Source organism: Fulmarus glacialis, unplaced genomic scaffold, assembly GCF_000690835.1.
Source record: "Fulmarus glacialis isolate BGI_N327 unplaced genomic scaffold, ASM69083v1 scaffold2022, whole genome shotgun sequence".
In the NCBI taxonomy this organism is placed as follows: domain Eukaryota; kingdom Metazoa; phylum Chordata; class Aves; order Procellariiformes; family Procellariidae; genus Fulmarus; species Fulmarus glacialis.
The window spans coordinates 134,626-161,120 of NW_009195759.1; the positions used below are offsets into that span (position 1 = coordinate 134,626).

A 26,495-nucleotide genomic window follows, 5' to 3' on the forward strand; every position below is an offset into this window, starting at 1 on the left:
GAAAGATGATGGCTGCGGCACTGGAGCTGCTGCTTTTTTCATACTTTTCCTAATAATGTGTCAATCAAATATTCATGTATGAAACTTTCTTTTTAATGGAATTAGTGGAAGAAAAGACTTTTACAAACGAAAGGCCTCGCAGGAACTCTGTAACAACGGTGGTATGGTCGGTACACATAAAGCTACAAAAGAGGCAAGATTTACAGAATTTCACTTCTTTTCATTGCTTTTTGATGCTCATATCTGAACAGGGGCTTGTCAGGATGAAATTTTGTCCTTTTTCCCTCCATTTTTTGTTGGTCTAATGGGAAGAGATTTCCTCTCCCTACAAGCCTTGTCTCTCTGTAGCCTGACACTCACTGGCTCTTGTACCAATGTTCTAAAAACTGTACCCTGGCAAACAATAACGCATAAAGGATTTGCACCTTCTAATGAGATAAAAACTGCATTGCCAGCTTGATGCATTCCGACTGCAAATGTGTTTAATCAGAAGGGGGGGGGGGAAGTAGTCATAAATTTTCTGACAGACTGTTTTTAGGGCGTTAAAATGCTTATAGATCAGAAAGTAATATGCCTTGGAAATAAGTCCCTTTCATGAAAAAGTAGTTCTGAAAGAAACAATTTTTTTTTCAGGAAAGCTATTTAACCAAGGCCAGACTTGACAACTGAAAAACTAAACGTTATTGTGAACAGCGTAATGATGTGCTACTATTTAAATTGATGTTACAAAATCACTAGTGGTGCTATGCCTCACGCAGGCCAAGTCACAGACCAGGATTTCATGCTCTGGGACCTCCCCGCAGCGGAGCAGGAAATCTGGGGTGGCATCCCAGTTTCAGAGTGGGCTTTTAGGAAAGTCAGCCTAAGACATCACTCCATGTTTCTGCTCTTCAGGTTGCCGTGGAGTTGTGACCTGAATGCTGGGCTGTATTTATAAGGTTAGGAGGACTTGAGGAGTAAATTGAGAGTTCATAAAGCCCTCTGGCGTATTGCAGCTGTGGAAGTGCAGTGGTCTTAATTGGAGGTATTTGAGGTCATGTGAATAGATGATGCTGCAGACATAATTCTGCTACGTAATGCTTTAATCAGTTGTTTGCTGGTGTAAATGCAGAAACCTTTCATTTTTGCTGAATTTGATTCTCTCTTATTGTTTTTCAAATAAGTATAACAGAAGCGTTCAGCTGGTGATTCCCATTGCTGAGCTGTGTTTTGCTTGGGACTTTCAAAAGCACTTAAATAACTTAGGAGCACAGTTTCCATTAATAGTCATTTAAGCACTTTGGAAATGTCTTCTCAACATTCAGTCCATAATTCTCCCAGAGGAATGATTCAGGTAATGTTGGCTATATAAAGCTTTTTCAATCTGAGCTTAGATCTGTTTAATAAGTGGGGGGTTTATTTAAAGCATTCAGCGGACTTTGCTGCTACATGCTGATCGACGCAGTCGGGGGTGCAGAAAATACATTGTGCAAATGAGCAAATATGGGCCTCATCAAAGCCTAGTGAAGGCTATCAAAAATCTCCCACTGTGAGGAACGTTGGCTCAGACCCATAACAAATAAATACAGGAAAAAAGCAAAGAGATTGCACCACTGATTGCCCTTTATTCTTGCAGTTGAATAATAGCGTTCTTTTAGTGTTAATTATTTTGTTTCCCAACTCTCTACCTCTCATGGACATACCCGCACTCGCCTCTCACCAACCGTCCCCTCTCCCTGGTAGAAAGTGGCCTTACTGTCCCAGCATACTGCGAAGCTCCTCTTTGAGGAGAGGGAGCTTATACCCGGTCTTGCTGCAGGTGGTTCAGTCCAGTTGGTAGAACTAGCTGTTAAAATCGCAGCCGGAACCCAAACAAGAACTTACCTCAAGCCCTGCTCCTTGTGCCTGCAGACCCCTCTCTTGGGAGCTGTGCCACGCAGACTTGGCTCTGCCCTTATCGTCCCCTCCCTATGCAAGCTCTGACCCAAATTTCCCTGTCCACTGCATGGGAGGGAAGAGCTCTGCCGGTCCCACTCCATCTCCTCTTTCCACCCCTTTGCATCTTGGTCCCATCTGCAACACTGGTTGATATTTCCTTGACAGCGCATTTTTGATAGTACCTTGATAGTATGTGCAGAAATTGCTGGCAGGGCTAGAGCATTTGGTTTCTTTAAGTTATCCAACTCAGTTGAGTTTTATTGAAGTGCAGTGCTGCAATTTAGGTATCAGTTGAGATGCATCTTCAAGATATATCGGTTTTGTTTTCTCTTTAATCACGCTCTAAATCTAAATAAATAAATATGTAGCAGTAAATGCTCTGTGGTATATTTGGTAAGATTAACAGTCTTCTAGTAGCATAACAGCTTATGATAGTCTTTGCTATTTATGTAGGAAAAGCAGATAGTTCGGTGAGCAAATTATAAAGTATGTGGGTTAATGAAGTGCCTGCCGTAAAGCTGATTGTTGCTTCTTCACATCCTCTCTTTTTTGCTAACAAAGCTCTTAATATTCCAAAGCTTGGAAAATTGAACCTTCCTCTTTATTTTTCAGTGCACACACATATTCCGAACAAAAAAAAAAATTCAGTGAAGTGTTTATTTTTATCAAACCAAGTACGTACTGTGAATAAGTTAAGGTATGGAAGTAATATAACTGCTTATTGCGGCATGTAAATCCTCAAAGTTTTCTTTTGGATCCCATTTCTACTAACAGATATTTTTAAGCTTGGATTACTACAGATTTTTATGATACTTTCCTCTGATAACCTCTATGTCTTCTTGATAGAGACAATTTTACCTTTTTTAAATACAAATAAGAGGAAAGGGATCAAATGCACCTTTCTGCATCTTGTGTTCACTGTTTTATGTAGCTCCCTAAAGCCATACAATCTCTTGTTCAAGAGATTATTAAGGTGGTTCTTATATAAAACAATGAGCTTTTGATTTCATTTTTTCCCTTGCACAGTAGGGGGTTTTGTGCCTCGAATTGTGACCTATACTTACAGCTGAGGAATAAAAAAAAAAAAAACCCAATTCATACCTATGAACCTTATCTTCCCGTACTTACAAATATACATTATTGACTTGCAAAGAAGACAGGGATAGAGAGCATCAGAATGAGTTAGTACTGAAGGCATTTACTGCCCCATATTTACCAGCAGCAGTAAGACAGGCAGCGCTCTGCTAAGATCTAATCAGGAAATGTGATTGCAGATGCAGTTTCTTCTGTATATTTTCCCTTCCATCTAAATATGCTTCTACCCCAACTCTAAAAATAACATCTCAAAGAGAAGATGGCAGAAATGTTTTTCAGATATAATATGAACATGATTAATCAATATATACACTTTGCCTCGGCTTAAATTTCCTTTGGAAAAGACTTAGGATTTTGCTGCATAAAAGGAAAAAGTGCAAAGGCACACAAAAAATCATCTCTTTTCCAAGTGTCCTGACTTGCACTTTGAAGACCAAGATGTGTGTTTGAAAGATCTTCGTGTTCTTGCCAATCTCTGTGGGTTTTGTTATTGTATTTTTGGGAGCAGGACTGTGTCCTCGCATCTTCCCTGGCATCGCAGATGTTACCCCTATTGTACAAAAGATGAACCGAAGCAAAGAGATACTGAAATGACTGTGGTAGTCTATAGCACTTAAAAGGAGTAAGCTGGGAGTCTCCTAACCCTGAGACTCTCTTGCTTTTTTCTGTATCCTCCGCAACAGTTGAGACAAGCATTGGCAGGTGCGGGCAAGCACTTCACATACATCCTATCTGTATTTTCCAGGAGGGTTTGAGGTTCGGTTTCATTTAGTAATAAATACCAGCAGTTTGCTGGTCTGCAGAAGCTGTAATGGGATGCCAGCAATAGTATAGCTGAAAACTGAGACAGGTGGTTTTTTTTTTAAATACACAATGCCATTATGTATTTTTCTTTGTAATATGAAGCATAGGTAAAAGCAGCGAGGCCAGCGTCAGGGGGGAAGTGCGCTTTCCCCCATTAGCCCCCTTCACCGCTGCGTTACACCGCTTTGCTGCTGGTAACAAACCTGGAGAATACGATTCTAGAAGGTGGAAAGAGCGCTACAGTTCTTTCCAAGAATTACAATATTAAACCAAATATGGGATTTGGACCACCCCACCCTTAGAAGGTGGTGCGAGCAGCAGCTGAAAATGGAGCAATATGCAGCCTCTCCAGGCATTGGGGAGAGCAGTACAAAGCTCAGGGAATCTTTGGAGCTTCCCATCTCTATTCTCTTTTTGGTGCTGTGCTCTAACATCAAGGTCTGGAAGGAAATTGTCTAACGTTTGAATTGCAGTGAATGGTTTTTATCCTTTTAGCTGCTGTGTGGCTCTATCCAGGCTTGATTTACTCTGATGTAATGAGTGTCTGAATTATCAGGCACTGGTCAAATCCACAGTCCTTTTATATTTTGCTGCATTTGGTTCGAAACTCTGATAATATAATTTCGGTAGCTCATTTTGTTACATGGGCAGCAAAAGACACATTTACCCAAGTTTCTCTCCTCAATTTTAGAAACCATGATCAGTTTGCACTCCTGGGACCTCCCCAACCCTTGTTTTCTCAACAGCATATTTAAGGTGAGAGACTGAGTGCTAGCCACGGTATAGCCAGCCAGAAATGTGAATATATTATGGGTAGATGTAATTAAACTATTCTAGCTCATACGAGTAAGAGCAGTAGTAAAGATGGGTTCCAGTGTTGTAGGCAGCAAGAGCTGCTGGCACCTCTGCATTTGAGTATGCTAGTCACTGTTGAAAGTTTATTACCCCATCTTTATAGCTTTTGTTTGCAGGAGAGAGAGGCCCAACCTGCGCTGCAGACGCACCTTCAACCTGAAAAGGTTGGTGTCATGCCAGAGGCACTGGCAGAGGCTGATGGTGAATAGAGGACCTAAGCTCTGATGGGAATGAGCTCTTCTTTCCGCTGTTAGGAGGAGGGAAAATAAATAAGATGATGATTAGAGAAGGAAGGGGCAACATGTAGCTCAGTCTTATGTCGTCCTTTCTTAGGGTGTCCTAACCCTGGCTTTTGAAATGTCATTGCTCGTAGGGAATGAAGACATGCCAATCAAAGCGAGCAGAGATCACAGTCCCTTAGCCCTGAGTGTGGTCAGGAGGAAGGAAGGAGGTATCAGTCATATAACAACATGGGATAGATGAGCTAACTTCAAAAAATAAAATAAATCCACATGGTTGGTTGTTAGGAGTCTGTTTCCCAGCAATAAAAAGAAATATCCAGCCCATTTCTTCTTGCTGTAGTTTTGTTTTGAAAACCTCAGTTTTGATTATTGCTATTGGGAAACATATATGTTGTGTTTTATTTGATCCAAGATCGGCTGGAGCAGTCTGAAGCTGACCACATCAAACTTCCAAGCAGCGTAAGCAGAGAAGCTGCAATCTTGGTTTTTCCCACAATGGCTATACTAGCAAATGCCACTTGCACATTTTTGTCACATATCAATAGAAATTTACAGCTGAAGAAAGGTTTAAAAAAAAAAAAATCAATAGTTTTTCATGACTGCCTGAAGCTTTATGATTTGGCTTACTGGGTTGGTTAGAACTGTTTGCTGATGCTATTCTGGTGGTAGCAAGAAGGTATAAAATACTTTTTTTCAGCCAATATCCACATTGAATTGTTCTTCTAAGTCTACATAATATAAAATGATTCTAGAAGCCTATACAATTATTCAATACAAATTTATGCAGTATTTTCTCCATGTTTGCATTCGTTATTTTGCACTTACTTGCTTTTTAAAGCAAAACAAATTATTACCAACAATAATATCCCTAGGATTGCCCAAGGGGGGCAGAAAAGCAGTTGTTATGCATGGTACTTTTTATGTCCACATGTTTTACCATATTCTCTTTGGAAAATATGTTTGGAGGTGCTTTAGGAGGTGGGGGGAGGGTATGTGGATTACAAAAGATGTAAGAAAGCATGGGGGCAAGAGAGAGCAAGCCTTAATTTCATAATCTAATGCCACTGATTCATAGGAAAACTCTTTAGGACCAAGCTGTGTGGAAGGTATTATAACACTGTAGTGTGGTGATATTTTAATCAGTAATGTGTTTTCATAGATCCCTGAAGTCACCGTCATGCTCTGCTGACCTGACCCTTCATGTTACAGCTCCCTTTTATATGTCTTTTTCTCCAGGAACAAGGGAGATGTGGAGTGGGCTCACTATTTTGTGAGGCTATGCCACAGAAAGTGAAACTAATGAAACCTGAAAACTTCAGCTTGGCCAGGAAATCTGGGGGGAAAAAAGCAGGAGACTGCATAGAAACAGCATTTAAGATCTAGTTCTGCTTTTGGAATGGTTGTGGAGGCTGGTGGTGGGAATCGCCAAGTTGGGACCGCCTGGACTCACTGGAGTGGAAAGCACTCCAGCTCGCAATGACACGGTGTGGGATAAGAGTATAGTGTTTCCTAAACTAGGTCTAAATCCTTCTGAGTGAAGAGCTGCCTAGTGGGTGGGGGTTGTTTGTTTTTATTTGTTTTAATGGCTTTTTTAGGCTGTAAGCATGATGTAAAAAGGTTTCACTAGTAATTGGAATCTAGCTCATATCGTAGATTTATAATCAACAGATTATAAATGGCCAGAAAAAAATTTCTGAGATTATGAATTGCAAACTAAATCTTGAAGGTTAAAGGCCACTCCTACTGCACTGCTTCCTGCACTTTTTGTTTGCTTCTGTATCCAACAAACCTTAAGTCCATTGCCCAACAGGGATAGTAATGAGAAAGAAGTTTGATGCTGGATATGGAAGGCTTACCTCAATGTATTCGACTTTGGATATATTCCCTTATTAGAAAACTGTGAAGGTATGAAGTGCTTTATAGTTGGTTATGGACTTTTTTCCATTTATTTATTTTTATAAAGTTTTCAAAGCAACTCTCTCTAGTGGATCATAGACCACCTCTGCATGAGTTGCATCCTGAAGCTTCATATTATGTTTCATTAATTTCTAGAACAAAACAATTGTTCACAAGGAAAACAGACCTGTTTTTTCCTTTTTTTATCCATCCCAGTTACTAAGAGTCAAGCTAAACCTTTTCTTACTTGATATCAATACTAGTAAGTACTTAAAGGTAAATATGGTAAGTAGTGAGAGTTTTGTAGTTTCAAACAGTGAATCCATGAGACCTTTCCAAATGCAATCATTTTAGCTGTATGTCAGAGGGAGATTTTTTTTGTTGTTGTTGTTTTGTTTTTTTTTTTTTTGAGGAAATTAATCTCTTGAAGTAATTGTTATGAGGATACATGAGAAGGAACAGAATCCAGCTACCCTCCTTTGGGGTACACGGAGTTAGACATCTAGCTGTGACAGCCCACATCTCAGCACAAGATTTCCTGAGTATTTACCCAGCTTCTTAGATAGGTTTGGCAGCCTGATTTTTCACTAATGCCACAGCTGCTCCTCATATATGCATACCTGGGGTTGTCTGTGCTATGTATCAGTTTCACTAATGACTGTGGAACATGCACACCCCTAGGTATTTTATTAAGTAGGCACATTGCACGGTATTTTAGTTTACTGTTTCTTACTTGTTACATCTGCAGAGAACAAAGTTAAAGATCTGTCTGTGCCTCAGTCAAAGGCATGACAATTAGCTGTGTCAACATATCTAAGCTGGTTTAAAATCATTCCCCTCAAACAATCGGAGAAGGGCACTGAAGGGATAATGCAGCATAGGCTGACTGACTGAATATTTATCTGTCTGGAGATACACCCCACTCTTGCACTGGTATCAGCACCTGAACTAGGGAGTTTAAGGGTACTGGCGGGTCCAAGAACTGACCAGATCCCACTAATAGTGCTATCTCTGCAAGAATTGTTTCAGCGGGGCAACAGGAGTGAAAACCAGTAAACATTAATTTCAGTTACTTAAGGCAGTTGCGTCTTACTCTGAACAGATATACCAGTTTCAAAAGATACCATTTCTATTTATTTTTCCTTTAAAAAATAAAAATACAATTGGAAAGTTTGAATCGAGCTGTGAATCAATTGTTCTGTAGAGACAAATGTGTTCACACACAGAAATTAAAGAATAAATTAAGCTGTCTGCCATAGAAGTCGACCCTAATTAAGGTCAATTCTCCTTGATAAGTAATTAATCAGGAATCTTTATTATAGTTTAGTCTCTCTGTTAACAATAAACAGAGCATTATTTTATTTTTATGGTTAGAATAAGTCTCTTAATTGATAGTATTCTGCAGGAGGCAAACATCCATCAGCACTGAAACTGATACACTGAAGACATTTTAAATTAGAACAGCATTAGTTAAATTAGTCAAAGAACAAAACTGCAAAGCTCCAGAATGTACATCTTCTGCAAACTTCACCTTTCTGTAATTTGTCACTTATAAAGAAAAGCATGTCATCTATCAACAAATGAGAGGACAAGATCTCTGCTTTGAGGTGTTATTATTTAATAACAAGTGTTTATTATTTAATAACAAGTGTTATTATTTAATATTATCATTCCTATAGAATTCAGTTTACCATGGTTATCCTGTTCTGCTCATCATCTTAGTACCTGAACACCTTTCACTAAGCAGTAATGGCAAATATTTGTTACGTTGTTTTGTATTCTTATCCTTCTATATGGAGTGTGTGCAGTAGGATGTTGTGTCTCACCTTGTCATCCATACGTATGCATACATAAAACATATAGATATACAAGCACACACGCACAGAGGCATCTGCATACATATGTAGATCGTATTTATATTGGTGAAAGAAGGTGGAAAAGGTTTTGATTGTCAGTATCCATCTCTCTACTTCAAGTTTAGTTTCTGAGTGTGGGATGCAGCACAGAAAATAATTATAATTATCTAGGAGGCAAAGTAAGTCCTCCTGTACTATAAGAAGCGGAGCTTAGTGGAAGAGCAGCTGCAATAGATTCCTTGTTCGTGGTATGTTCTGTATGCTGGAGCTTGTGGAGTTTCTTCACAGCAGGATGGGCACAGTACTTGCACGATGCCCTGCCTGAGCAGTCCCCAGGATGTGCAGAGCTGAAAGAGGAAATGGGAGAATGCTTATCGGGGAGATCTGTCAATCACAAATGCCCTTTGCTATGGTGAAAGAGTCAAGAAATCTGTTAGCAATTGCACAGGCAAAGCAGAAGTGGCAAAAAGCTAGCTTCACTTCAGGTGAAAAAATTTGTGCATCATGTCCTCTAATGATACTACTGCTTAATGAGACTATTTGTGGGCAAAGAACAATTTGGAAGAATAAAAAAAGAAAAAGAAATAGGGTTTGCTTTTTATAGCCCTAAAGTTATCACATTTAGTGCAGAAGAATATCTGAAAGGCTGTATGTGTGCACAGTCACACACACGTGCATGCACACCTACCTTGCCTGATACTATACTAAAGCCATTTTGAGCCTAATGCTCTTGAATAAATTGCCCCAGAGTGGTTAGTTCACCCATGTGGAAACCTCACCTCTGTGATGCTAGCAAAGTCAGCAAGACGTTGGGTTATCTGCTGCAGAGCACAAGGCATTTCAAATGTAAGCTACCCGGAAGGCTGTTTAAGATGCAGAGTTTTCTCCCTGCTATGTTTTTAGGGAGTCTTAAGGGTGAGACTTGTTCTAACAGGTCCATGAATCCCCTTCCTAGTGACTCCGTGCTTTTTCTTTTTTTTTTTTTTTTTTTGGCCTCCCTTTTAGAGATGCCCATTCTCTTCCCCATTACCCTGGTGTAGTTGGAAAGGCTTATCTGACCAAATAGAAGCAAAGCTATTCACAGCCTTCAAGTAATCAAAGATTTGTATGTCACAAGTCATAGATACGCCAGCAAGCTAGGTTGGGTTTTGGAGTGGCTGAGCTTCGGGGAGGGGATGTATTTGTAGGGTAGCTATTTATAGTGGAGGTCTTCTGGTGTGTAATATCCTCCCCTTTTTTCCTTTTCAAATAGTCCCTCACTAACATTAAAGCTGTAGAAGTATGAAAATGAAAACAGTTATATGTCTGGTTTCTACTAAGCTTTTTCTAGGAAAACCTTGATCTTACTAAAGCCAGATATATTTGATAAAAATAGCGAAAGCACATCATTTGCAGCAGCTATCTGTCAAATATTTTACCATCACATCTCTTCCACGCTGCAGTAAGTGAGAACAGCGGTAAGAGACAGAGGCTCTGAAGAAGTGACAAGTAACTCTAATGAGATATGCCCTGGTTTTACCACATTGCTATTTCTAAAGTGGCCTTGACTTCAGTGGAGTTACTTCTGACTTTTAACTTCCAGAGGTAAATATCTGCCAGCTATATAAAAAACACAAAGAGAAGAAAGTAGATGCACTAAGGGCAGAAATCAGGAGTACACTATCAGTGAGGTTGGAATAATGCCCTAAAGAGTTGATTGTTGGTTGCCTAACAGACCCCATTTGCAAAGTGGTAATTTCCAACAATAGTAAAAGTACATAAGAAGTGAAGAATTTATAACTAAAAGGATGACGTTGTCCCATTCCCTTGTGCAGTTTGAAGATAATGATGCATTTTGCAATTTTGGCTGTTAATGGCTGTTGCGCTATGTGTTGTAAAGCAAGTATTTATATACTTTAGGGATTTTTAAAAATACCATTGTGTTCATGAACACAAATAATATATTTGGACATAATTCAAGCCTGATGCTGATCATTCCAGTGAAGACAACAACATTCATGACTGTTCCCTGCTTCGGAGAGGCATTCAGGGCCTGACAGTACTTAACCCTGTTGTACGCAAAGCTCCTTCGCAGTGGGTTAACTTCTGTTTTGCTTTTGCCTGATTTGCTTGGGGTTAGCCTTTCCAAATGTCTTGCAGGTTTCTTCTAAATACAATTAAGTTTATTTGCAAGCTTCTTGCATTTCGAAGAGCGTATTATTGAAGGTGTTCGTGCTATTTGCAACGCTTCCTTCAAAGATTTCCTCCTTATAGAAGCTGTTTACGAACGCTAATGATTTCCTGTGTGCAGCCCTTTCATTACTTTGTGGCGCTTCTCTTCCACAGCGTGGTTTTTTGTTTTCTTTTGTTTTTTAAGATGCCAAAGCAATGTCGTTCAAACCTTGGGGGCTGTTAGCAGCAGTAGCAGAGGAGAACGTAGAGGTAGCTATCAGATTTTGCTTTCCCCTTCCAGCTACCCGTTGGATTTTTACAGTCCAGTCAACTAAAGCTGTTTGATCATTTCATGTGCTACATGTATTCAGTGTAAAAATTTTAACATGCTCTGCAGCATTAAGTGATCAAAAGAAGTGAGATCCTCTGTTGCGGCATTGATAATAGGCTACTCCATACTGCATATCTCAGCACAGCATGCAGGGAAATTGTCAAATTGGTTTTGATTCTGAAAGATCTTCGAAATGAAGAAAGGTAAGATAAAGGAGACTACTACCATTGAGAAAAATATACACGGTATTAAAGCTTGCCGTAGGAGGACTCTACACTTGATAAGAGAAAGCAAGCTGGCAACAGAAACGATAGGACTGCTCAGAAAATGGGGCAAGAACCAGGACTTGCCTTTCTGTAGGGAGCCCAAGCCCAGCCTGTGGCATGTTGTAGCTCTGCTGTCTGGTAATCGCATAGCTGTGTTTCCTTGTGTGAGGTCTTTTCACTTCAGTTCTACATTTGTCTCAGAGACCAGTAATTGATTTTTTTTGTTTGGTTTTTTTTGGTTCTACTTAACTACTTTGCAGATACGAATTTTTTCAGATAGACAGTAAGTTTCTGAAGTAAGAATATCGTGTTTTCTTCATTTTACAGATAGGAGGCAAAAATATTCATGGGGGTCCACTATTCAGATGCTTGGCTTTTACAGCACTTTGTGGGCTGGGGTTTTTGTTTTTTCTTTCAGTTTTCTTTCATGTAAGTCCATGTCAATAATGAATACTTAGCAGCCAAGATGAATTAGGAACAGGTTGTTTCCAGTTGGAGACTCCAAAGCAAGAGAAGAAGGGTTAGGAAACAATTCTAGAAATACATTTATATAAAGGCAGTCAGAACAATAAAGGAATACAAAGTCTGCATTTAAACAGTGTTTAAAAGTACTTTGCGCCTGTGTCTGTGGTAGGCGTCTGGAAATATTTAAGACTGTCGTTCATATTAAAGGAAAGCTTATCAAAGGTGTGAATGGCAGGTAGGTGTTCAGTTTGCATTAAAGCTCAGTAGGAGTTGGGTGTCTAATACCGTTTTTGGGTTTTAATAATTCCCTACAGGTTTTTATTACGAAAAGCCCTTTGACTCAGATTCTCAAAAATTTATTACTTGTGTTTTCATGAGCATGTGTGTTGACCATATGGCTATTAATCATTTAGCATGAAAGCCTGCTTGAGAATTTGCTGATTCTTCGCTTCTGGTCCCAGTTATACCTCCTTCTGACTCTGATTTTCGATTTGTTTGACACGCAAGTCATCAGAAGAGTTCTGTGAAGCCTTTCTAAGCACAAAAATCAATACCCTTAAACCAGCACAATTTCCAGTGTGGATTAGATTGTACCGATATCAAGGTGCTGCTCGTTTGGTTTTTTTTCTTTACACCTTCAGATGACAGTATCCAATCCCAGGAGCACTATTTTAAGCATCTCTGAATAAAAACACAAGGTGCTACTCGTTTGGGTTTTTTTCTAGGACTATCTTTACACCTTCAGATGACAGTATCCAATCCCAGGAGCACTATTTTAAGCATCTCTGAATAAAAACACTATAAAAAAAAGTGGAAAGCAAGCCTCGTTTTCAAATCTCGCTGTGCTCATCTGGAAACACGTGTTGATGTATGTGTGGGGAGGAACAGTGTTTGCCATTCTTGAGTAGCTATTTTCAAATCTCGCTGTGCTCATCTGGTAACACGTGTTGATGTATGTGTGGGTAGGAACAGTGTTTGCCATTCTTGAGTAGCTGGAGCTCCCAATGAGTATGCCATTCCTCAGGCTGGGCATACTGTATTTGAGGTGCACAAGCTCATAGGTGCCTGCCTACATGGAAAATAAGCATGCAAGAACAAAGTCAAGGCATGTGAGTTACCTTGGCCGGTAGTTAGAAGACTTTCTTTTCCTTCAAATTAGGCTCTGTTTGGTATAACAGCATCTGTAGTCTCTTCAACCCATCCATACCATCTCACCACAACTGTGAATCCTTGGTTAGACACTAGCAAGATCAAGACACTTCTGTGCTACATGGCTTGTTTTGACAGAAAGTACCACGTTAAGGGCTGACTACTTAAATTGTTCTTTGCTGTGTATTTTCTCACAAAAAATTAATTTTGTGTACTGCAGTAATGATGCTGAGTGGATAATAAGATGCGGTATGCTGCTGCTGCAGGCTCTACACCATATGTCTTCCATAACTATTGCATTTTGGGGGGCTGGTTGTTAGGGTAATTGTATCGTCTCAGTAATCCATCATCAGAGTAACTTGAAACAATACAGCTATGATATATAGCAGTGAGAATTACAATGTTTAAACAGGAAAGCTGCAGTCTGAGAGCTGAAGTGTCAGAATTGTAGATTTATAAATATTTCTACATTTCCTACTTGCTGAGCTTTATGTATAAATCGAACTGCTATAACAACACTTAAAGCAGACTGTGAGGACAATTATTTTAAAGCAGAAAGTGATACAAGTCATTATTTCATAGTAGTGAAGAGTAGTTGCTTCCTACCCTGAAACACTGGGGCAGTGAACACTTCTGTGATACCTTCTTTCCAGGCTTTTTGTTCTGTGATCGCATGTATGGCATTTTGTGACATAAAAAAAATCGTTTGAAGTCATGCGTCACTTCTTCCACTTAGTGAGCCACTTAAGTAGCTTTTTTTTCAGGTACGCCTCAGTTGTAAATTAGTGTGATGGTGGGCCCATATTTCACTTACCTCTTTTAAGGGTCATTGGTTTAAGGCTAGAAGCTGCTTAATTTTTGTAGAGCAACATTTAAGAGTGCAGTAGCTCTGGTAGCATCTGTATGTATTTGCATACATAATATTGTTACAGTGAAAGTGCTATTTCTTATATGTCAACCAGGGGCATCTGGTGAACAATGAGGTTTTATTATTTCTGTATTGATTTAGAAAATCTAGATAACCTAATGGCATGAAACTGGGGTCATTTAAAGGTTTATGAAATGATCTTACAGAGCTTCCGAGTAAAATGTGAGAGCAAAATATGTCGCAAATTCTCTCTTCATCTCTCTTTAACAAAATCCATGAAACAACTGATTGAGGATCCCAAAACTGGTGTTGGGGGGGGAAGGTTTGTTGCTGTATATTTATGATTATAGATCTGTTTTTCAAGTGCCTTGTACTGTCTCTGGAAGGATTTTGGTGTAGATGAGAAATGTGTGCTTGGGTTTGCACTTAGGTGAGCGTGCACAGGTGCTGCAGGAAATATGGGTAACGTTTGTGACTCTGCAGACAACATTTTTCCTCTCTGAATAGTACAAATTGTGGCTTAGCGTAGTGTTAGGCAGCAATTTCAATTTGGACTGGCGGGTGGAAATGGGTAACACAGACCTGACCGCGCTTCTTGCAGGAATCCAAGGGTCACATTTGGATTCTAGCCACCACTCAAGCCAAGTAAAATTATATCCTTCAAAATTTCAATTTGATTTCCTGAGTGCAAGCACGCTGTGTACTGGAGGCTCAAAAAGACCGGTCAGCTGCAGATAAAGTCTTGTGGAGCAGTTTGGGAAGTAAGTATTGTCAGTTTATCCCTCCACTCCTACCATCTGGGGGACCAGGAGGCTGAGAGTCAAGTAAGGGAGAACAAATCTTTCCAGAAGCAGGTCCAATCATGAAGGAGAGCAGTCAAAATTACTGGGAGACTGAATTGAGAGGACGCCCAGTTTGCTGCATGTTGCTCAGATTTGATATGAGGGTAACGAAATCAGTGTCACTTGCACACAGTATCACACCTCCAGCTGGAAAAAATCAAGCATTTAGTTTAAAATCATGGGATTTAACATGATTTTCAATTCTTTCTATTGAAAGCCTACCAATGCGGTAGCCTGCTTTGGGTTTTAAGCTTTTCTGTACAATTATCAGAACTAGAAGCTTTTTTAAAAAGAAAAGTGGGATTTCTCATAACCTAAGGTCTACAGAGCTGTGGATTTAAGAAATAAGCAAATATCAGGAAAGTTGCAAATAAATGGTGAGAACTGGCAAGAAGGAACACTGGGAATCGCTCAGTCTCCTTGCTTAGGCAACCAGGAAAGGGAGAAGATTTTTTTTTTTTTAATTATTATTATTTTCTGTTTTCCCTTCTCCACAGTAGCTATGTATTTCCAGCTTTCAGGAAAAGAAAGAGAAACCAAACAGCTTCACACTTGTCAGATGCTAGTCTATCATAGACTGAATATTGGGTGGATGCACCCTATCAGACATGAGCAAAAATCTTTGCTTCCTTCCTTGAAGTGCCTACCTATGACTGATAACTCTGCCTGCTAGCGCTCTGATAGAGTTTTCAAGCCCCTCCTACATCTTCTACAGTATGTCAAGCACTGATATACTGAAAGCTATAATTCATCCCTGAAAAGGGTTACCTTCCCGAATTCATGAAGGGACACAAAACCCGACTGTAAGTACTCAAGATGAGGGATGACAATGATGTATATGAGGGACATGAGGGATGCCGGTGTCTATGGTGTGTTGTCTTGCGGCTGACTAAAAAGTAAAAAGATTTGGTTACTGAAGGTAAAAACTAGGTTAAATATTTTATCACTTCTCATAGAGAAAAGCAGTAACAAAAAATATGTAAAAAAATAATTTGTGTTGTTAGGTTAATGACATAATACGTGAGAATATGAATTTAAAAACCCATATCCAGAAAGTTAACTTCTTTCATTGGAATATAAAAGATGGATTCATTCAAAGAACTCTTCCCAGAAGTTTTATTTTTTCTGTGTCTTTCCCAGGAAACATTTCCTCTGGAAGATACTAGATGGTAATAAGAAAAATTGATGGATCGTTAGACTAAAATAGACATAGTTTCTCAATTAATCTTGGAGTTCAAATGTATTTTCTGGCCATTATGTATCCCTCCCCTCACTTCCTGAAGCAAACAGTACTATTTTTACATACGCATTTCCTTACAGGATTCAGAAAATCAGAAATTATTTTAATTATTTTGCATACATTTCTATAATATAGAATATTACATTTGAGTGAAAATGATCTCACTCTTCTTAGTAAAAGTCAAGAAATTTATTCTTCAATAAAATCAAAGTCAACCATAGGTTACTTCTAAGACTTTGTTATCGCATTCACCAGAAAGTTGTGCCTCAGGGACTGACACTGTAAGATGCAAGCTGGTACGCTTGATTCTTTTTTTTTGCTCTATGTTCACCTGTGGGAATCACGATATTATTACTTTTCTTTGGAAGTGGTTAAAGGTTGTAAAAGTTATGAGCTTAGGTTGTCTGTTAGGTCTTTTCTAAAACTACTGTTGTGCCAAATTTGCACACGCTCATGTTTGACTGATTCTAGAATTATTACTACAGAGAGCAGTAAAACCTTGCTGATGCTATAGGAAGTATCATTATTCTGGAGATACACACACACACACACACACACACACTTTTTTGTGGTTTGTTTTTTGTTTTTTGTTTTGTTTTTTTTTTTATACTAGCATAGGTTTTACAGCATTTGGAGTTGGCAGATCAGTAGCACTGAACTAGGGTCCAACAGGGAACAAATTGCACTGTCAGCTGTTGGCTTGATTTGCATTTCATGTTTCTCGCTTGGTTCTCAGGTTCATCAGCATTCTCGGTGCTTTGTCAGAAGCCTGTTAAAGCCAAGGTAGAAGTATTTAGAGTGCACAACTCATTAAAACATGCTTGAAAATAATCCACTGGAGTTGCCAGATTACAATAGTAGCTGCCAGTGCTTTTGAAGACAAAATGTTTTGAAATGATTGGTATATATACATGCATGCACACATGCCTATACTGTCTGAGCAATCAAAACTCTTAGCATTTCATAGCACACTAGGAATGTAGGATTGGAGCTAAACATGTGTATCTCATGCTTTAATCCAGCTGCTTTGAAGCCATTAACATATTTGTCCTTACCCTGTGAGCTTGGACTCCTACAAGTTGCTGGATAGCAGAAGTTAAACTGTAGGCAAAGCCTACATTGCACGTTGCAGTAACGTGTAGACGTTGTAGTACGTTAGATGACACCAAATGAGCTTATCTGCCTGTGTGGTACAGTGGAGAGAAAGTCACCCTGGCCTCAGAAACAGCAGAGCTACGTGGCCAAAGCACCTCCAAACCAAAAGTTTAGCTTTCCTGAAGAGCTGCTGGTTGGGGCTCAGAGTGTCAGGCAGCTCGTCTGTAGGTGAATCGGAGGTCCCTGCGCTGCTTTGTCCCAGGGAGCGGTGGTGGTGATGTGATGGCTGTAGCAGTATTCATAGCGCCTTCTGATTTGAAGTTCAAAATAATTTCCAGAGACAGAGAACAAGGATTATGCTACTTCTTGGAAGGCTTCACTCTTCTCCTGAAGGTGTGTCCTATATTCTGGCCTCTCTCGGAAATAATATTGGAGACTCTCCCATCTCCTACGTGTCTCCACTATGTTATTGTGGTCTTCCCAGTTCAGATTAGATAAAGGCACAATAGGAAAAGGAATTGATTTCATTGCTATGTTCTCCCACAGCTGGGTGGATTGAGAAAAATAAAACACAGGCTAAGAACCATAAACAGCACGGTGGGCTTCTGCGGGCCCTGTGTATAGAGCTGATTTTTACCAGAGGACCTCTGAAATGATCATCTTTGCTAGTGGGCAAACATAGCCTCCTAGAAATGTGAGCCTGAAATGCTGTGCTATTTCAGGTCACTGGCAAGGATAACATCATTTAACAGTAACGTTGACTTATTGCGGTTCTTAGTAACGCGCAGACATTTCTATAGTGCCCATCATCAGGGTGCTGAAAAGGGAACCTCTCATTCAGCATTTGTGTGAGGCCGTTTCTGATAGGAAGAATAACTTTTAAGATTATTATGAATGAACAAATGATAAAGGAAAGTTTCTACTACTGCACTATGCAACTGAGGCTGGCAAAGCAGAAACAGTAATTTAGTATGCTTCAGTTTTATCAGTCTCTTCCCCTCCCACATTACCATGTTGCTCCAAAAAGAAGAAGGAAAAATAAAAAGCAGTTCTTTCTCATGGGCTGCAGGCCCATTATATTAAGCATCACAGGGCTGAGGGCTGAGATCAGGTTATCTCAACAGGTTACTGTATGTCAGCTGATCCGCAATAACCGTATGTGCACGTGGTCTTAACCAATGACAAATGAAAAATAACGAGACTTACGTTATCTTGCAGTGAAGGAGGAGTACAGTGAGTCAAACTACTGCATGATTATGCACGGGCTTAAGAAACCCACTATCTACATAAAGAGGTGCTTATTGCCACTCAGCTGATACGTGGGGACTTACTGCTTTGTGGTAGTGTCGTCGTCTGTCTGGGCCCATGTACTGTCAGGTGTTTACATCATATTTTATTTTGTGGTTCTAAAGGGCTGTGCACAAGGGGGTTGTAGTCCATATCATGTTTAGCATTATGTTCAGAATTCAAACTTAAATATGGATATAATAATAAGGAAGACTTAAACTCAAAACCCAGATTTGCTTCCTCGTTTTATGGGAGGTTACGCAAATGCCCACAGGTGCTGAAGAAGTGTGAAAAAATGAAAAGTATCCTTTAAATATGGAGTTTTTCATGTTCTTAGCTACAGAAATATGTTAGAAATAGAGCCAAAAAAATCACTATAGTATGTTATCAACTATTAGGGTGATATTCTTTGCTATTGCAGCTGCATGCTTGGTGTCTGTGCACAGTACTTCTGTACAAATGTAGGGAAGTCAGGGAAACTTGCTTTTTTTCACTAAAAAGTGTATATGTATCAAGTAAGGCTAAAGGTCTGCCTTCAAGTCTGCAAAGAATTCATTTCACTTGCCAATACCTGGCCATTTACAAATGGTAACTTGGTAACCATTGCAGCACCACATTCTCTTATTTTGGAAAAGCTGCTGATATATTTGCCTTTTATGCCATTTCATTTTGCCTGCACCTGTCCTATTCACTCAAAGGTGGCTTTTTTCCCTTGTAATTTTTGATCTAAAATAATACATGTATATACATATATATAGCAAATAGGAAAGCAGGTATGTGAAGTGTAGGTTATGAATAGTATCATTATGAATCACCGCAAAATTAGTCAGCTTTTTTTAATCCTCAAAGCCTTTGATTTCTTGAAAGTACTGTGAAAAGGTGCATATGCCATTATCATTACATGCTGTTTTTCTGCATCTCATAAATTAGTAAAAGAGGACTCTACTTTAGAGCCAGGACAATGTTGTATTTCTTTGTATACATTTGTGTATAAAGAGAGTAAGCGTATGAATGAAACAGGTGAAGCAAATAAGCTACTGCATCCATGGGAGAAAATGGATGAAATCTATTCTGAGTCATAGTTGAACCAGTTGAAATAAAATAGAGCTACAGTTACTCTCCCAAGATAACTGGGAGATTGCTCTGCAACTCGCACAAGAGGCGAAAGAAGGTGAGCATGTGCTGGGTGAGGTGGATCCCTACAGGCATGGAAAAGTAGGACCAGCCAATAGAGGAATTTTAAAACAACCCACAAGGAAAAAAAGAGGAATGTTTAGAACATGATTTAAGCAACTGAGCAAATAAAAAAAATGCTTTTCAGAGTCATTCTGCGAATCTCAGCAGGGAATGGTCCTTTTATTATTTTAAGAAAGATCATAGCTGAAGACGTGATAGCGTAGTGCCAAAGCATTGAGGGACTTTCTCCAAAGGTGTTCAGCAGCTGCTCAACTGTGTAACTGGAATGTGCAAGCACTGTTGGAAAACGAAGTCAGGTATTTAAAAAGAGAATAAAATAAAGTGGAAGAACTCTTGAGTTCCTCGCTTGGGAGACTTCTAGAGACGAGGAGCTGCAGGATACACTTACTACAGGGAGTGGTGCCAGGGTAGTAAGAGAAAGAGGGAGCAGACACAAAAGCTACAGGGGAGAGGTGAAGCTGGGTCTGGAAAGATTGACATGAATGACCAAGAGGTACAAAGTGAAATGTTTCATTGTGTTTCATCTGGTAGTGTAAAACCTTAAAAAACTTTTTTAACTATTAAGAAGGACGAACCAGTACCAATGACATGAAATTTCACATAGAATTGCCACTTATTATGCACAAGCCCCTAATCTCATACTGTGCAGTGCTTTTCTTTTTTTTCTCCTTAATTTCGTAAGTGTCCTTATTCAAGAATAGAATTTATTTTATAGGAGGAAAAAAAATATCATTAAGCCCTTAAGTTAAACTTTTAGTAGACATTAAAAGACTTTTTAAAAATGTAAATGTCCTATTAGAATGAACATCTTAATTATTAAAAGACAATAAAAATGAAAACGTGCTAATATCACCATTATCTGGAAAATCTGCAGGCTTGGTCCTGAGTATGAATGTGCGTATGAAGTCCCCTTAGCCCTACACGCGCTCAGGCAGAGAAGCTTACAGGCAAATCCCAGCAAAAAAAAATCAGTGTCTCAGTCCTTAGTGGGAACAAGATGCTGTCCCTGTGTCATAAATGCCTTTCACCCCTCACTGGCTCTGATCAGAAAAGTCCTTATTAGTCAATCGGTCTGTTCGTGTCTCAATGATTTGGAGCTACTACAGTGTGATGCAAAAAATCTCTCCATTAGAAAAAACAAAAAGTTTCCTCCTTTGTTATCATTTGTGAAGACACTGAGTATAAATGAGGTTTGCAGAAAGGAGATGCAGGGCTGGGCCTTGGCTTTTATAGCCAGAAACCCCTCATACCTCTTCCAAGTGACACTGCAAGGCTTTTAAAAGCCTAAGAGGAAGAATGGTGTTTAATCCTCATGGAGGTGAGGGAGGGGACGAAGAAAGAAAACTTGAACTTTCCTCCTCCTTCCCCACTCCTCATCGTGGTCTGAATCTCTTAGAAAAGGAGAGAACTCAGTTTGGTGAAATAACTCATTTGGAATATCAATTATCCATCAAAGAGATGTCCCGGACTTACTGAGCTGTCAGGAGGCTTGTCACTGCCACATGCAAGCCTTCAGAAGATAGATCTGAGGGGGAAGATGTTGTTAGAAATCTTTCCCTGTATGACACGCTGTCTCTATTTCTTGCTAAAACAACTCTTAATTAGTTCTTCTTTTCCTTCTTCCTCTTTTTTTTTTTTTTTTTTTTTTTAAATATGCAGCACCAGGGAAAAATTGGAGTTAAATTTAATGTTGGAACTGACGACATCTCTATTGAAGAGATCAACGCAATCATTAATGATGGAAAATACCATGTAGTACGTTTCACAAGAAGTGGTGGCAATGCCACGTTACAGGTGGACAACTGGCCAGTTATCGAACGTTACCCAGCAGGTAAGGGCTCACGCAAACGCTTGTGAGTAAGAGGGTGGGGGATGCGTGGAGTTTGGCTCATTTTGCTTCTCTTCTAATACAACGTCAGCTCCTTCGCAGTGTTTTAGTAGCTAATTAAGTAGTTAAAGAGTCCTGAGCAATGTGCAGTTTATGATGATGGCATTTCCTAAGTGAGTTAAAAGCAGAAATTCAAGTTATTAATGGATGTGGAAAAATACAGTTATAAAGGCATGAAATAGTGGCTTTGTTTCTTGTTTTCATTTGTTTTTATTGAATCGTTGTTTTAGGGGGGAAATAAAGGCTTTGACAAAAGCTACACAGTAAAGTGACTTCCAAATCGATCTCCAAGTGATGGGGTAACATTTACTGAGGAAAAGGTTGTCTGTGTCCTTTTAATTACAAGTTGTTATTAAAGCAGTTTGAAGCTTATGAATTTAGCAGAAGTGTTCCAACAGGCATAAATCAAAAGGTGTATCAGTTACTCGTTGTACAACCAACCAATCAAATTACGATGCCTTAACTTAAAATGCGAAGTACAGGATATTACTTATGCAAGTGATGCTGGTTACTTGAACAGGACCGCTCGCGTGAATATAGAGTTGCCTTGATGGGACCCGTATTTAATTTTATGCAAATGCGATGCACTGAAGATTACTGTGTTACTAATTTCATTCATTTTTAAAGGCAACAGGTTTTTCAGATACGCAATCCCTTTCTTATTGAATAGGACTACTGAGCCGTTAATGGTAACTTAAAAATCTGCATGTTATCTGTTAACAGTTGGTGTGTGTGTTTATATTATTAAACAAAAGGCAGCAAATCCAGAGATGTAAGTGGAAGGTATTCTGGTTTGCATATTTGCTATTACATAAATGATAGTTCTGATTTATCTGTTTAAAAGTAGAAAATTCTTCATTTTGGGGGTAGAGTGGAACGGAAGGGTATGTTTCACTAAGGAATGCATAAGCCATTCCCTGTACTATTAGTATTTAGAGTTTGGGTTTTTTTAGTTGGTGTTTGAGTTGTAGTCCAGCTGTTCACCTGACTTTTAAAAAATAAAAATAATTTTTAAAAATCCCACAGGTGAAATATCACCCTTCATGTCACTTCTTGGAAATAATTTAGAATTTAAAATAAAAATGAAAGTATGCATCACAAATGAAATTATGTATAGCAGAGGTTATTAAAAAATCCTGTGTGCTAATGTGTTATGAATGACAGTTCTGGTGGTTAGAAACAATTAATGGCTTTAAGTTAGACACATCTCTCAGAGGTGATTAACTCTTGAGGGGAAGGGGGATACTGAATGAAATATGTCCTGTGATCTTTCAGATATTCCCGTTTGCCCCTTACCCTCCTTGTTTTCTAACTCTTGCAGTGCTTGGTAAATGGTAGCTGAAATAGGATGGTGGAAGCTGACGGGGAGTGTGTCTTAGTTTGTGTTCAAGACCTATGTAGCAGAAAGGAAAAAAAAAAAAAAAAAAAGGGTTTGGGTTTGGTTTGTTTTGTTCTTCTGTTTGTTTTTTACGTAAATGATGAGCATGAAAATATTTTTGTTTTTCTTCTCTGTTCTATCTTCATGAAAATACAAAGTGGCTACAACAAGGATGAACTGCAGTTGAGTTCTGAAGATAGTGGCACACAGAGTTTGTTTATACTGAACATAAATCAATTTAGAAAATAGAGTGATTTCCTTGTGATGGGATTAGTGGAGTGGAAGGAGGTTGGATGTTTTCTTTGAAAAAGGAAAACAAAACATTAGAGCTTCTTGAGCTTCTTTTAGCAATCCATGCACAAGCTGCATTCAGAGGCATTTTCAGTTGCTTCATCAGCCAAGGTACAGAATCCCTTGGCTTGCTTTATTGCTGGATCTTCCAAGACTGCTGTTGGCCTTTAATTTCCTCTGCCTTTCCCATAGTAATATTTTATGGCTCCTGTGTGCCATAGCGTCACTTTTGAAATTCATCCTCTCCCTTTTCACCTTCCATCTCTTCTCCCTTCCCAGCACGAGAGCACCTAGCCATACCTTTCTCTTACGTTTCTATGCTGCTCCATCAGGTTTGGCACTCTTTATTACCCTTTTTTAAAACTAGTTTCTTCACAGACTGGTATTGATGTACCTTTTAGAAGAGAGACAGGCCTGTCCTGAAGACTATGCTGCCTTTGAGCAAGGCTGCTACTGCTCTGAAGATATTAATAGCACCATGTTCAAAGCTACCACTGTCATTCCAGTTCTAAAAGTAGTATTTCTAAAAGTGACTTCTTAAAGGTATCAGACAACACGGTTTGGCAAATGTTGCTGCATCCAATTTAGATGTGCTTCTGCTGTTGCTCTTGTAGGGACTGACAGTAGTACCTGGCAGTTAACCAGCTAACTTGCTCTTTGCTAATGTTTTGGATGGAGGACAGTTGTGCAATATGGACCAAATTTGATCCTATTTGCATGAGCGAGGGCTCATTAGCTTTCATTTCAGTGCTAGAAAGAATATTCTTTTTTGCTTTGTGCCTGTTTCCTGAATTGTTTCTTTCTGCATAATTTCTTAATGTGCCTGCATCACTGTACATAAGCACAGACTTATCTCTCCTACTTCTTGGTTTTTTAAAATTAGGAATAGAAACAAGATTAGCAGCTCAATTAGTAAGTTTGCTATTTTTAATTATGTTGGATTTCCTTTTTTAAAAAATAAAATTGTATTAAAAAAAATCAGTTGGTTGCCTAAAGCATACCAACTGATCAATTCTCCTTCCTTTACAAGGAAAGATTACACTTCTGGTTGGAGTGTCAGACTACAAGACATGGCTTGTTTGTGAAGATTTTCTGAGAGGAGTTTCTGGTCACAGGCTCAGGATTTTCCAGTTTCATTGCCTGTGTAGCCTTCATACAGCCCCATCTAACTGCTGTAGATAGTGGCACCCAAGACCCAATAACAGTCAGTGTAGCATCACTTGCTAGGAGGATGCTGTGGGCACCCCTGTTGATACTCAAAGCGAGCATCTTTTGAAAAAGAGCTGTGTCTCTGATTGCCACGAGTCTGTGTGGGATTTGTAGGGAGTCTGAACTCAGTCCTGGGTCTCAGAAGCTGCCCAGAGTTTAGTGCTTTTGCAAAGGGTTTTCTAGCTGGTGTAGCACACGTGATTCTCTAATATTGCTTTACGAGCAGTCAGAGGGGTAGACACCTTGCAAAAAAAAATCATATGGCAATGCTCCATAGGGCTTCCATGTTGCTTTGTGTGTTGCTTTGTGTGTTTTATCCTAGAGCTGCATAAAATGCAGAAATGACCCTGAAGATGAGTAGGATCTAGCATGCTTCTCTTGTACATCATTTTCCATCCCACTAGACTCAAGTGTTGTGTTTTCTCTGGGCCAATGCACCTTCAGTTTGTGTCTGAGTAGATGTGAAATGAGAGCTGTAAAAGAAAAAGAGGTGGGGGTGGGCAGTGGTAGAGGATGATTATCCTTGTAAAGGTGGCTGGTTGTTTTTTGCAGAATAGTGGGGAAAAATGTGTTTTAATCCTAGCCAAATGTGAAGATTTCGGTGTCCTGAAATGGCTGGATGATTTTCAGAAACAGAGGTTTAGTTTTAGGTACGTATGTTCTTCCAGACTCATATCAAAGTCTTTTTTTTACTCCGAAGTTTCTCTCTTGCCAATTCTCTGAGTGCAATGCTAGAGCTGTGAGGAGGCACACTTCAATTTCTGCCCTTTATTAAATGTTTGTCCTGTTTTCCTGCTTCCTCGTTGTGTCAGTGGCTGGTGGATAGCCCTATGATTGAGAATAGCGTATTGTAGTTTTTTGATAGCTAAGATGCCCAGATCTGTACTGGATTTGTATATTCCATCTTTCTTAACTAAATTCAGTGTTACGTCTCTTTACTGAATGATTATCATCCCTCTGCACCTTCCCAAAGAACTTCAATATTTCACCTTGGCCTCTTTTTCAGATAGTGATTTCCCATTAACTTATCTGGATGCAGCCTAATTTCCGATCACATTAAACAGGAATAAGAAAACTGCTGACTGTGCAGTCGGAGTTCCTAATCAATAGACTAACCCCATTTGCCATGCAGATCCTTTCTACTCTTTATGGCTTATCTTGTCTGCTTCACAGCTTAGTTTTAATTGCCCTTCCGGACTGGCTGGCTGCTGTTGCGGCGATGAGCCTGCACCATAGTAGCAACTCCAGCTACTACTGTGAACAGGCTGCTCTTGTAACTTCAGTTAGGTAATAATTCTACACTGAAATGTAGATTTGCTAAGAATGCATTTATGGCAGGAAACCAAAGGACTTGTTAATTTGGGTCAAACTGAACTAACAATTATGGCCAAAGGAAAAACAAAATAATAGGAAATTGGTTTTAGTAATGTCAAAATATTAATTTCAGTACTTTCTAAATAAAATGTTCTGACTTTTCATGTCAAGATTGCCCAGCGTTTATAGGGGATTTAGCTAATCTGAGAACAAAGCATTTCATTTAATTTGAAACAACTTTCCTTACCTGAAAGAAAATCTGTTTCAAATCAAATCAAATGGGGAGGAAAAAAAAAAATCTTTCTCACAGCAGTGCTCATAACCATATGTATTTAACAAGAAAAACAATTTTCTCAATTTTCTAATTTCCTTCCTTAATAGTGAAGGGTGTGCATTTTACCAGTCTGGGAAAGATATTGGAACAAGCTAGGTGGCTTTCTAAAGCAACTATAATCACCATTTTTTGTGAAGGTTTTTCAGAATCACTTTTCTGTGAATAACTTTCCGCAGTTAAAGAAGGGAGTTTGCCCAATGCTGATTCTTTTAAAAAAACACGGCGCAACCAATCATTTTACCAGTGGGAACCTACTCTTCAGGGTTTCCGTCATAAATCAGACTGATGCAGAATTTTCTGGATATAAGATGATCTGTTAGATACTGGCCAACTGGTCCACGGTTTCAAAGCTGTTCAGACTGCTGGGGATACTCAGCAGTTCCCAGGACCCTGCAGCAGTCTGGAAGATACAGTCTGAGGTAGGCAAATATCTAAAACGAAGCCTTGTCGGTCATCCCTGGATCTCTGGTCAGCCTTAGAAAAGCGTAACTTAGTTGCAGCTGTCCTCATGTACCCCATGGGTCA

At 39.3% G+C, this 26,495-nt stretch overlaps 1 protein-coding gene across 1 annotated transcript in view; it reads left to right on the forward strand.

Moving 5' to 3' along the window:
• LOC104084369 (neurexin-1-beta-like) overlaps positions 1–26,495 on the forward strand; it is a 127,622-nt gene that overhangs the window by 75,927 nt on the left and 25,200 nt on the right. The window contains exon 3 of the mRNA XM_009588178.1: positions 21,216–21,387. Within this exon, the coding sequence (XP_009586473.1) occupies positions 21,216–21,387 (172 nt within the window). The remainder of the gene's footprint in view (positions 1–21,215; positions 21,388–26,495) is intronic.